Source organism: Ctenopharyngodon idella, chromosome 12 (assembly GCF_019924925.1).
Source record: "Ctenopharyngodon idella isolate HZGC_01 chromosome 12, HZGC01, whole genome shotgun sequence".
Lineage (NCBI taxonomy): Eukaryota > Metazoa > Chordata > Actinopteri > Cypriniformes > Xenocyprididae > Ctenopharyngodon > Ctenopharyngodon idella.
Genome location: NC_067231.1, coordinates 11,606,490 through 11,620,167, shown reverse-complemented (window position 1 = coordinate 11,620,167; position 13,678 = coordinate 11,606,490). Strand labels below are relative to the sequence as shown.

Sequence of the window (13,678 nt, the reverse complement as noted above, 5' to 3'; positions counted from 1 at the left end):
CCATGTTGTGATTTCCATTACAGTAGCATTCCTGTATGTGATGCAGTGCCGTCTAAGGGCCCGAAGATCACGGGCATCCAGTATGGTTTTCCGGCCTTGACCCTTACGTACAGAGATTGTTCCAGATTCTCTGAATCTTTGGATGATATTATGCACTGTAGATGATGATAACTTCAAACTCTTTGCAATTTTTCTCTGAGAAACTCCTTTCTGATATTGCTCCACTATTTTTTGCTGCAGTATTGGGGGAATTGGTGATCCTCTGCCCATCTTGACTTCTGAGAGACACTGCCACTCTGAGAGGCTCTTTTTATACCCAATCATGTTACCAATTGACCTAATAAGTTGCAAATTTTTTCCTCCAGCTGTTCCTTATATGTACATTTAACTTTTCCGGCCTCTTATTGCTACCTGTCCCAACTTTTTTGGAATGTGTAGCTCTCATGAAATCCAAAATGAGCCAATATTTGGCATGACATTTCAAAATGTCTCACTTTCAACATTTGATATGTTATCTATATTCTATTGTGAATAAAATATGAGTTTATGAGATTTGTAAATTATTGAATTTCTTATTTATTCACAATTTGTACAGTGTCCCAACTTTTTTGGAATCGGGTTTGTAAATGACTATTGTAATCAGAACTGCCAAAGGTGGAGGACAGGAAAGATGACATCAACAGCCCATTGATGATAGGCTAATCTCATCACGAGTTGCCTTTGTTCACCTCAGCCCTCCATGCCTGAGTTCAAGGTGTGAATGACCATGGACTCCTAGGGCTGCCAAACTGGCTCTGGCTAGAGCACAGCAAGAACAAAGAAATCCAACCTACAGAAGATTCTACGGACCGACCACCATCTGACCTACAGTTCTCTGGATTACACAAAGACCTGCACTGCTCTGCAGCTGTTGGAAAGCAATCCAGTCTCCCACTGCACACGGAAGGATACCAGTGGACAACGTTTCCCATTCCCAGGCTGATCACCCGACCAAGTGAAACATAAATATACGCTAACCAAACCTTTTCCCAAAGGCCTTGGAACTAGGTTGTTGCTAAATGAGATTGCTATTTGTGTAGAGACTGTTTATCTAGGGTCAGCCTACACAGATAGATACATTAGACACGTTATCTGTATTCATAGTAAATGCTTATTTACTATTTTTAATACCAGCATCTAGAAAGACCACAATTGACTCATATACTGCTAATTACCCATTCATTGCTTCGTCCAATCCGTTGCTCATCTACTTGGCATTCAGTTTTGTTAACATCCATTTGTGTTTGATTATTGAATTAATTTTCTTAGTAGTTTAGTCATTTTTCCTTAGTAGTTTAGTCATTTTCCTTCGTAGTATTTAGTGAGTGTGATATTTTACTCTTGTATATCTTTTTGTTAATAAATTCATTTTATTGCAAACTGTGTCATTCTTGTGTTGATAATCAGAGGCTCGCCCGAATCTCACTAAATCTTTCAGATTGGTCAGATGATAAACTTCCTCCAATTTATAAAATTCTAATTCAGTCAACAATCTTTCATGATTGTTCTTTATTGTCAAGGTGAGATTCCTGACTGGTGCCCCGAAATATTGGAAGGAATCATCTGGCTCAATGGATGCTGATAAACTGTCAAACGAACAGAGGTAAGTCTGCTATATATATATATATATATATATATATATATATATATATATATATATATATATATATATATATATATATTATATGTTATATACACATACATACACACACACACACGCACACACACACACACACCTCTTGCCATTGGTTGAGTTGATTAACTGAATGCTCTCCATTCAGTTAATTAGGTGAATTATCTGAACTTGCTCCTCCCAAACTTTGTTAATAAAACATCATTAGGAGAGGACAGGGAGAAAAAGTGACCGGCTTTGTGAATGGACACTTACGTGGCTCTGCATCTTGCTCTGCTGCTTGAGTCGAAGGTTCTCTGGTGTATCAGCCACGATGGTGAAGGATGTTTTAGGGTAGTGCCTGAAAACACACATGTAATTACAACATTTATGTCAGATAACATGCACTTAACACTTCCAAAAAATGTTTCATGTTCAACTCATTAGAGCATTCTGGGAAATATATATATTTTTATGGACCATGGTGGATTACACAAAATTATAAAATTATTTAGCAAAGATGCATTAAATTGAACAAAACTGACTTTTTTTGATACAAAAGATTTCTATTCAATATAAATGCTGTTCCTTTGAACTTTCTATTCACTAAGAAACCTGAAAAAAAAAATGTATCATGTTTTCACAAAATATTTAACCAGCACAAACTGCAATGCAATGTTTTCAACATTGATAAAAATAAGAAATGTTTTTGAGCAACAAATCAACATATTGGAATGATTTCTGAAGAATCATGCGACACTGAAGACTTAAATAACGGCTGATGAAAATTCAGCTTTGCCATCATAAATAACATTTTAAAATACATTACAATAGAAAACAGTTATGTACTTTTGATCAAATGCAGCCTTGGTGAGAACATACTTCTTTGTTCACATGCTCAATCTTCAAATACATGAGTAGCAGTTGCCTTAGCAGTGCAGCGTCCTTTCAGAAATCATCTGAAATTCAACATCTAAGATAAGTACATGGGTTTTTATGCTATATCACTTTTTTATGCTCTATCGATTCCTATGTCACGTCAACAGTCCTGTTTTAATGCTTAGAGTGAATTACTAAGCATATTAGCAGCTAACGAATATGCAATGTTGTATAAGGATACAGAGACAAGCTTGCGTAACTGTGGAAACCGGCTTCACTTTTGTATCGCATATCTAACAGATCTACAACAAGTATTTTTTGTACATGGATAACATTCAGATAGCGATGTAGTGAATATCAACAATAGAACACAGCAGACGTTGCGGTTAAAACACTGTGTAGGCCTACCTGTTGCTAATTTGAGTGAGATGAGTTTTGTGTCGGCTAATGAGTTGATCATGCAATGTGAATATCATGAATATCATGAATTAAAACGCAACAGTGTTTTCACCTTATTTACATACTAAGTCTGCAGCAGCTGTATTCGGATTTATATTGGGATGTGCACAGACATTTTGGGGGGCAGGGGCTTAAGTGGAAAAAAGGGCACTTAACTGACCTCTAATTTAAAAAAATAACACAACTCTGACTTCCTCACCAATGTATTTTAATTCCCCTCACACTCACAGAATTGTTTCATACTCCACAGATTTCTACAAAATAATCAGTTCACACAGAGATCAGTCTTCTTTAGTATTCACTAGGTTTATCACAAGAGCAGGCAACAGCAAAGGAAACTATGCCACAATGTGCGTGTTTTCTACAATACTATTTTCAAGTATCAAATGCAATGCAGAGCACATTAAAATACTTGAAATTATAACATAAATTGCATTAGTATCAAATCAGGCAGATGTGTTGCTGGTGGACAAATTATTAACGCGGCGTTAAACGTAATCTCATCCTTAAATAGCCAAAAAATTCACGTTTGTGAACATACATAGGCTACCTGTAAAAGATGCACGGGATTCATCTAGGGCTTTTTCTTTTTCGCTTCTCATCGCCAGATAGCTGTTATCTTTTCCTGGGCATAGTTGTCAGCCAGCAGCAAACACAATGTGGGGCAGGGCGCGCGAGCGTGCGGAAATGAATGGCGTGTCGCAGAGTGAGGGCATCTGAACTCAACAAAGCCGACCTGATTTATAGTAATTTTTTAATTCAGTAAATATATTTGTTTGACAGGGAAGCTGTGCGCAAACAGGAATATATATTCATTTATTTAAAAAAAAAAAGCACCCCAGAAAAAAGGGCACTTTCTCTCGAGGAAGAAAAAGGGCAGTTGCTCAAGCCCCCTTTTATGTCTATGTGTGCACATGCCCGCTTTAATATATAATTTTGGCAAACGCTCCACCGGGTATCTGTGTTTGCGCTTGATAACATCAGGTGTTTTCTATGTGCGGTGTGTTTTGCAGCGGCGGGCAGTGTGGCTGATTCATGGTTTGTTGATCCTGAGGAGTGGCCATGTTTATTATCTGTCAGAAATCACACTCTGCTTAAAACACCGAGGTATTCGTTTAACAACAGGAGTGTAAATAGGAGACTCTTTGCAGTGTGGGCAGCTCATTGATGTAGCGGCACTTCTGAGTTCGCTACTGAGATGAGTGAATGGCGCTCTAGACTCACGGCCATACTAATAAGTGTTTATGTTGTGAGGACCGACAGTCGGTTGCACGCTGTGGAATTCTGGGATATTGTGGGATTCACTGTCAAATTGCATTGATTGACAGAACCATTGCATGGGACAAAGATATAATATGCCATCGTAATGCATTACCACGCAACTCCGACAATAGATATATAGAAATACTGATTCAAAATATTTTGAGTTTCTATTCAAATATCATTCAGTTAATGACTCATAAATCTAAATGTTTCACAGTAAATTGCTATTCTTATGGTGGAGACACTGCTTACACAGCATCTGTATTAAAGCACCCTGACTAAATTCTGGGAAATTTCTGGAACCGGGCTGGGCATTGTCTAAACATAAACCTATTCTTTTAATCTACGAAACATCAACTATGCCTTATTTGTCTAGAAGGGTGTTTACAGTCTTGCATTTGATGTAGGAGGAAAATACAAGCATACAGCGGGAGCAATACATATTAAGTTACACAGCAGCAAGCCAATAACATTAGATTACTGTGACTATGCATGGTGGACATGAGAACGGTCACAAATTTACGTCATATTCTACGTGGTCTTTTTTAAAAAACAATTCAACATAATATATAAAAAAAAGTTAAAATATGTAATCTACTTCACTTTACTGCAATGCAGCAATCCTGCAGATTTAAAGTTTGTGTTCTTTTAATTCAGCTAAAAGGTCCCGCTGAGGAGTATCAATCTTCAATTGGTCACACGTCTTCATGTCATACGAATTCGCATGTCAGAGTTCACCAAACTTTAACTTTGGAACACAGTGAAATGAGAAACCTCTTCGCTCGAGCTTGCATTTCCTGTCTCCCACAGGAAATGCAAGCTCGAGCTCGAGTGAATGAATGAAAAGTGTAGTGTGACTGCCCCTTTACCCAAGAACAGATTTAAGTCAGAACTTCCCCAAGTGAGTAACAGAAAAAGTTCACATATGATGTGGAAAATGTTCACCTAAAGATGCCCTATCTTCATCTTCTCAACCTCAGCATAACTTGTATATGTTGAAGACAAATCCCAAAATGGATTAGTCGAAAATGAGGTCAAATTAAACCTCCTAGCCTTGTCTAAATATGGCTCAATGTGTTGCAAGGAAAGAGAACAAAACTTCCTGTGGCAGTTTAAACTGAGCTTAAGAGATGCACTATAAGTCACAGGTGAGGGTGACCTCAGAAAGAATGGCCTTTTCAGAATGAAGCACCTTTTCTTATCTAAGCCTACCTAACGAACACCAAGACTGGTCTGGTTTGCCTGACACAAGAAACAATAGGCCTGCAATGATTGTGGTCTTGTATGTTTCAAATAAAGCAGAACATACCCACAAAGAGTGCTTTATTGAACTCACAAAACCTGTGCAAACAGCCACATAGATGTAGGACATTGTATTGTTGTGCAAGAATATTTCATTCACTTCCACATGAAAGTAAATATCATGCTAAGGGGGCTTTCACACTAGCAGTTTAGTTTGAAACAGAGCACATTTCGGCATAGGCTGGGCCGGCCCAAGAATTCTGGCTTCCTCAAATGAACAAGAACTCTTACAGGACTCCACAAAATGAAGCTTGGCCAGAAATGTTTGTGTCTTACGTAACAGAACTTCAAATATTTGTCATTGGAGAAGTGATATGGTTAATGTGCATCTGTGTGTTTATGCAACTTTATGCAACTGAAGCATCTTGCTGTCAGAATTTTTTTTTCTACTGTGGCCAACAACACAAAAACAGATGTTGGCAGATAGTGGTGCAGTCAAAATTTGGACAAAATATAAATAAATGCTTAAAGGGAAAGTTCACTCCAGAAATAAAATTGTCATCATCTGCTCATCCTCATGTTGTTCCTAACCTGTATTATTTATTTAGTAAACAGTGAGCAGTGACAGTCAAGAAAACATTTTAAAAAATCTAGTTTAAAATACATCTGCCAAGTTCTTAGAAATGTACTCTTTGTATTAATGTTGGTTTCATATTGTTTTGAAAAACTTTTAAAAAAAATTTAACAAGTAAAAAAAAGGAAAACAATGACATTATCCATATACCTTTTAACCCTTTAAACCCGAAGTGTACCGCCACCACCAATTAACAGGAATAACACGAAACTGGTATCATTTTAAAGCTTAGAACTTAGAATCAATTTCAAATTTTTCTAATTGTCCAGTCATAATTGCAGGTGATTTCAATACAGTTCTAGATCCAACAATAGATAGATGTAATAGTTTAGGCAATAAACGCATTTGGAAATCTGCAGAAACCATAAAACAGTTCATGAGTGATTTTGGTCTTGGCGATAGTTGGCGTCTACAGCATCCTAACAGTAAAGAATACTCATTTTTCTCACCAGTGCACCACTCATATTCCCGCATTGACTTCTTTCTCACCAGTAATACTATCATATCAAATATTTCGGAAAGCCGTACTAAGAGGAAAAATAATTTCATTCTCCGTTCACAAAAAAAGGGAAAGAAAAGGATCAACAAGTAGAATTGGAACAAAAAATTAAACAACTAGAAGACATTAACATAAATAACCCAACAGAAGAAACACAGGATTCATTAAGAAAATATAAACTCAAATTGAACAAATTAATCAACTTACCTCAACTCAGTAAACATCAAATAAATACTCTGGAATCTCCCTTATCAGAACATGAACTTTTTAATGCCCTCAAACTCATGCCAAACAATAAAGCACCAGGCCCCGACGGATTCCCTGCTGAGTTCTACAAACACTTTTGGTCCATTTTATCACCACTCTTCATCCGTATGATTACTGAATCAAAACAAAAATTAAAACTCCCAGATAATATGAGCCACAATTTCACTCCTTCTTAAACCAAATAAAGACCCAACATTACCGTCAAGTTATCGTCCGATTTCCCTAATCAATGTAGACATTAAAATCATCGCCAAAGCACTAGCACATAGAATAGAAAAAGTCACACCATTTATAATCCATCCAGATCAAACCGGTTTCATCAAAGGTAGACCTCATCCAACAACACACGCAGACTTTTTAACTTAATGCATTATTCATCAACTTAAAAACAAAACCATCATAGTTACTCTCGATGCAGAAAAAGCTTTTGATAGGGTCAATTGGAAATTCCTGTTTTCCACATTAGAGAGGTTTGGTTTTGGGGAGTCATTCATTAATTGGATCAAAATTCTGTATACATCACCTTCAGCCACTGTCATCACCAATGGACTAACATCACATATCTTCACACTGCAAAGGGGGACTAGACAAGGATGCCCACTCTCCCCTTCATTAGTCACCATTTTCATTGAGCCACTAGCAGCAGCTTTCCGTCAAAACAGCTACATTAAAGGAATTCAAACACTAAACATGCACCACAAAATTAGTCTTTACGCTGATGATATATTACTATATTTACAAGACCCCCCATCATCATTACAAGAAACGATTAAACTCATTGATTCATTCTCAAATATCTCTGAATACTTGATCAACTGGAGTAAATCTGCCATACTCTCATTACATTCCAACAGCTTGGATGTGGCATCCCAGACACCAACTATTCCTTTGTGCACCAACTATATTACATACTTGGGCATTAATGTTTCCCCCAGGCTGTCAGAGCTGTTTGGACTCAACTTTACTCTATTACTTAAAACAATAAATGATGACCTTCATCACTGGATGAATTTACCACTATCCATTATGGGCAGAATATCAGTAATTAAAATGACTATACTCCCTAAATTAAACTATTTATTTACAATGACTCCAGCACTACCCACCCTCACCTGGTTTAAATCACTAGATTCAATCATCACTAAATTCTATTGGAAAAATAAGACCCCAAGAATTAAATTAAATTAAATTAACTACACTACAGAAACCAAAAACACAAGGAGGACTGGAAGCACCACATTTCTACCACTACTTTTTGGCCAATCAGCTCCAAAATATATACAAATGGATTCACCCAAACCCAACAGAAAGAACATGGCAAGATGTTGAACAGTCAATTTGTAAAGACATTAACATTTCAGAATTACCTTTCTATAATCAGACAATCAAAAAGCATCACTGTTTTAAAACACCAACAATAGCCGCAGCTCTGACAGCCTGGTGGAAATTTCATCAAATCACGAACACCCCTCTTGCACCATCTAAATACACCCCGAGCTGGAATAACCCAGATTTTATAGTTAACAAGAAGCCACTCAACTTACGCACATGGGTAGATAAGGGCATCACACAACTTCAACACATCCTGCTTAATAACAACTTGGCACCATTTTCCCACTTGGTCCAGAAATACGGCATTGGGAGTAATTGTTTTTTGGAATATTTACAAATCAAATCTTCTATTCAATCAAAAATCGACACTCAGACAATTAATCTAGACCTTCCCCCTCCAATCTCAGAGCTAATTAATATAACCTCCCCAAAAAAAACTACTCTCCAAAATATATAAAATAATGTCCAAATCAGATAATACATTAAGCCTACCCAATGCAAAATGGGAATCAGACTTATTCATTGCTCCCAATGCCGCTTTCTGGACACAAATCTGTAAAAATATCTACTTCATGACAAAAAACGCCAACTTACAACTTATACAGTATAAAGTACTTCATAGATTTCACCTAACTGGACGGAAATTATTTAAAATGGGTTTTTCTTCAGAAACATGCTCACATTGCAAACAAAACACTCCAGACACCTATTTACACGCTATTTGGGATTGCACCTCAGTTAAAAAATTCTGGGAAAACGTTACTGACTCACTATCCAACCTTATGGGATGTCACATCCCGCTGTCTCCCTCCCTCTGTATATTAGGTGACATATCCATAATCAATTTAAACTGTACAGTCAATTACTCCTAGTGGCTCTAACTATCGCCAAGAAAACTATCCTCATGAACTGGAAATCAAGGAACGCCATACACATTACAACTTGGAAAAATTTACTAATAGAGTACATCTCCATGGAAAACTTGTCTACCTCCACTCAAAATACAACATCAGAATTACACCCTTCTTGGTCATCTCTCTTTAACTTCCAACAGTCATGAATCCACTGACCTTCTTTGTCTGAATCCATCCTCAATAGTACACCATCAATATTCACACATGATTGGGGGGAGGGGGGTCAGGAAGCAACACCGACTAATATCAAATATAAATAAAATACTTATAAGATTATATTTAAATCTCTCTCTCTCTCTCTCTTTTTTTTTTTTTCTCCTCTTTTTTGCTGCTTCTGGACCCTGGTTGGCTGTGGCATACTAGTCCCTGCCATGTGCGGTTTTGATTAGTTGTGGGTAGGTGTGATGTGGGGCCGGGGGCCTTGGGCTTTCGCCCTCCAGTTTGTACTTTCACCTGGGATTTCTTGTCTCTGGCTGGCTCAGCACTTGTCTCGCTGTTTTAATGCTTCACATATTAGATGAGGTGCACACACACACACACACATTCATTTGGAGCATAAAACAAGTTTAAAGCAAAAAAAAAAAAAATGCACACACATAGGGTAAGTGTGGCGTGGGCGTGGCGGCCTGGGCTTTGCACTGGGCTGGTTCCATGCTACACGCCATGCTTTTTTAATGCATTATACACTAGTTGACATAAACATATCATGAGTATAACAATGAAAGCAGCCATATTTATTAAAAAAAAAAAAAAAAAAAAAAACACAGACAGGGTAAGCGTGGCATGTGTTGGACGGCTAGGGATGGGTATGGATTTTGGGACCTTCAGCCCCGCAGCACCGCACCTTGATAGCCCGTTGCAACATGACGCTGATGGGGGTCTATCCTATGCCATGGCCATGAGGGGAATAGAGGCAGCTTTATAATATCTTATTATTAATAGCTGTATCAATATTACCATTATTAATACTAATTAATTATTATTATTATTATAACATCACTGCCATTGCAACTACTACTATTATCATTACTATTAATGGCTGTATCAATATTACCATTATTAATATTATTATTACTGCTATTACTATTATCTTTATTTTGCCTCTTCCTGATCCTTTAACCTCCCCCTCATTCCGGATGAAATGAGTATATTTGTTAATATGTTTATCATTATTACTAGTGCTAATACTATTATTACTATTTGTCATTTCTTATTAATGGGATTTATCATTATTATTATTGTTGTTATTATTATTATTATTATTAATACTGCTATTACTGTTGCTATTGTCACCTTCCTCATTTTTTGCGTGTGATACTATTATTATCTTCATCATTATTATTGTCATTTTTTTTTTTTTTTTTCCTCTTTGATATATATTTTTTCTTAACTCTGGTTATGTCTGTTGTACTTTCCTACATGCTCCTTTATTCATATATTTCCACTCCCACACCCAATTACACTTAGTTATACACACACACACACACACACACACACACAAACACACACACACCCAAATCATACTGGCTGTTATGTATGTTTTGTTGGTCTTTGTATTTGTATTTTGCATTTAATATCTTTTCTGTAAATATTGTAATTGTCTGTTTGCATAAAAAAAATTATAATAATATTACACACTACTTAAATGTATAATTACACTGTAAAAAAGGACACCTTAAAATAAAGTGTGTAACTCAAATGTTTTTCCAAATATTAATATAAACAAAACTGCTTCACTGCTTATTTTTTTCTAATAAATAAGTAATAAAATATTATGCAAAACTATTAAGAATTTTTATTCATAATGATATCAACAGTTAAAAAATGAATTTTAATTCATAAATTGAAAACTATATTAAAGAAGTATTTGTGTCACTGTATGAAGTGCATTTTTTATGTATTTCTGAATAAATGAATAGTTCCAACCGAAAAAAAAAAAAAATGAGAATCAAGTCATGGACCCAGGACTGAAATTTAGATTTCAAGTCAGATATTTCAGGAATGTTTTTTTTTTTTTTACTTACTGGCTGCAGTAGGGTTTCTTGTCAAAGCCTTTGTAGTTCTTCATATTCAGAGTCATTTTGCAGACCTCACAGCTGAAACATCCTTTGTGCCAATACTGTAAAAGAAAGAAAAGCAGAGAAAAGGCAAATTTATTGAGTATAACAAAGCTGCTGAGAAGGCTAGAATCAATGTGGGAAACATACTTATAAGCTAAGAGTGGACTCTTACAAACAATCCACTAGTTTAAAAGAGATGCTTCTAGATGCTTCAAGAGATCTCTAGATTGTAATGGTGTAGCCTTGTGGTTATTGATCAGGTAACCAAAAGGTTTTAAGTTCAAAATAAGCTATCACCATTTTGCTTTTGAGTGAAGCATTTAACCCCAGGTTGCTCCAGGAGGACTTTCCCTGTATCATAAAATTTTGAAGTTATGGGGTGTCACGTGACCTATGAGCATGATGGCAGCTTATTATTTATATGTTTTGACACTGGGCATCGAAAGGATGACTTCTCGTCAAAGAAAATCGGCCAGTAAGCAAACGCAGCATGATCATGCACACGAGTTGCTCGCCGCTATGATCGCATCTGCTAAGGAGAAACAGCAGCAGTTTATTGAAGTACAGTTTAAAACAGTCGGAGCTCTCCAGCTGCTCTAATGGGGTGAGAGAACAGCATCATAGATACTCCAGTCTAAGCAACCGGGTCGGCAAAGTGGAGAAGAATCACAACAAATGTCCCGCAAGGATTGACAACCTTTGAGGAAAAGATGGCTGATTTTGAAGACCGGAGCCGCAGGAATGATGTTCGTATTATGAATCTCCTGGAAGGCCTGGAAGCCACGAATCGTCTCCGGTTACCTAACGTAACCTCGGTTCCCTGAGAAGAGGGAACGAGACACTGCATCACCAGTCAGTCATTACACAATTTAGTCAAACACTTCTAGCTCGGCGGCTGCTCGGCGACTGCTGAACATTGATTCAGTTAGCCTGATTCCCGCACTGCCGTTATAGCGGTATACTTAAAACAGGGTGGGATACCATCGCTGTCCAAGCACTCTTGCAAAAGACAAGGCCACTGACAGGGGCTGTCTGACAAAAAAGAGATACACTTCAGGCACAATGATATAATCCAGCTGCACAGCGAAAAGATCCTGACACACAGGCCATTATTGCTTCAGACGCCCGCAACGAGCGGGGGACGTGAGAACAGACATAAGAGAGACCTGACAGTCTCGCTATCTTCATCATGTTAGTGAGAGCATAGCAAAACACTCCGACAAGCCGCAGCCATCAGCCTAAGAGCTTCCTGAGAACACTTAAAGGTAGAAACTTCTCGGCTCGAAATGGGCAGAGGTAAGTTACAAACTGTAAACGCCCCTGTGAAATGTGAGCTCGCATCACAACAAGGCCCAGTTCTTTTTTTACTCTGGTTTTAGGAGTAGCAGAAGATGAGATGGATTAATACACTTTCTGAATAGACTATGATGAGTCGATCATTCAGAATGCGCGCTCCACTCATGTTAAGGGGAGATAGCCACGCTTAACATTCATAGTTCGTTCATTGAAAGGGCCTGCAGCACCTGCCTCACTTCGGCTGGGTACCAGACCTAGTTGAAACACCGGACATCAAGCCTGCAGAGGGCCAATACGGCGTCATGAACACCGTCCAACTACACACAGTCGAGCAACGCTGGACAAATTAAATGCAGAGCGTGGAATAATAAGCAACAAATGTATTGGTGCATACACATTAAACCAGCTCTTACAATTGCTACAGGCGTAGCGCTTTAGAAATAATAGAAAACAGAAGGCTGTGTCGTGAAAGCATCAGTTTGCATATGCCGTTGCTAATCGTGCGAGCAGTGGCGCTGCATAACGGTCTATACGACCTAGTTGAGGGCAGAGAGGGGCGTGGCCATGAAGCCTTTCAGACATCCAATGGCTGCTCAGTCGTCTTCCCCTGCACAGACAGACATGTGGTGCGAAAAAGGGAATTTCCAGGTTGTAAAACCTGTCTACAGCTGTCACGCTGCACAACGGAACAGTTATTGCTTGAAGGCCTCTATTTCTGATTACAAAACTGATTACGGCCACGATCGTTCTCTGGATTCATAGCTGGCTCAGGCCCTACACAAGGGGCTGAGGCGTGGCTAGATAACAGTCGCATAGAGTGTTCTTTGCAGAAAGACTTGGCGTTGGAAACAGCGGTATAGCCTTTTCTAGTGCATCATGAGGGCTATGGCCGGCGTGAAGTGAATAGTGACCAGTGTAAGCAACACTACGCTCCTTATGAAAACAACGGCCAGTCGGCGTATAACATAGAAGGCAAAGAATAGCGCAGCATCAGCGTAAGTAGCGGTAGCGTACGCAACACTTCCTCACAAAGCCAACAGTATCATAGAAGCGATAAACGGCAGCCACGCCGTGGTCACTTCAATATTGCAACAGCAACGTTGCGGGAACAGAATTACATCCCTCCAAGCAAGAGGTGAAGATCAGACCGAAGATACCGGGCTAAAGTTACACCAATCATAG

General features: G+C 38.1%; 1 protein-coding gene across 1 annotated transcript in view; it reads right to left on the bottom strand.

Annotated features, from left to right (window-relative positions):
- LOC127523556 (LIM and SH3 domain protein 1-like) overlaps positions 1-13,678 on the bottom strand; it is a 95,975-nt gene that overhangs the window by 55,059 nt on the left and 27,238 nt on the right. The window contains exons 2-3 of the mRNA XM_051914360.1: positions 11,165-11,259; positions 1,928-2,012 (exon numbers count right to left, since the gene is read on the bottom strand). Coding sequence (XP_051770320.1) covers positions 1,928-2,012; positions 11,165-11,259 — 180 coding nt within the window. The remainder of the gene's footprint in view (positions 1-1,927; positions 2,013-11,164; positions 11,260-13,678) is intronic.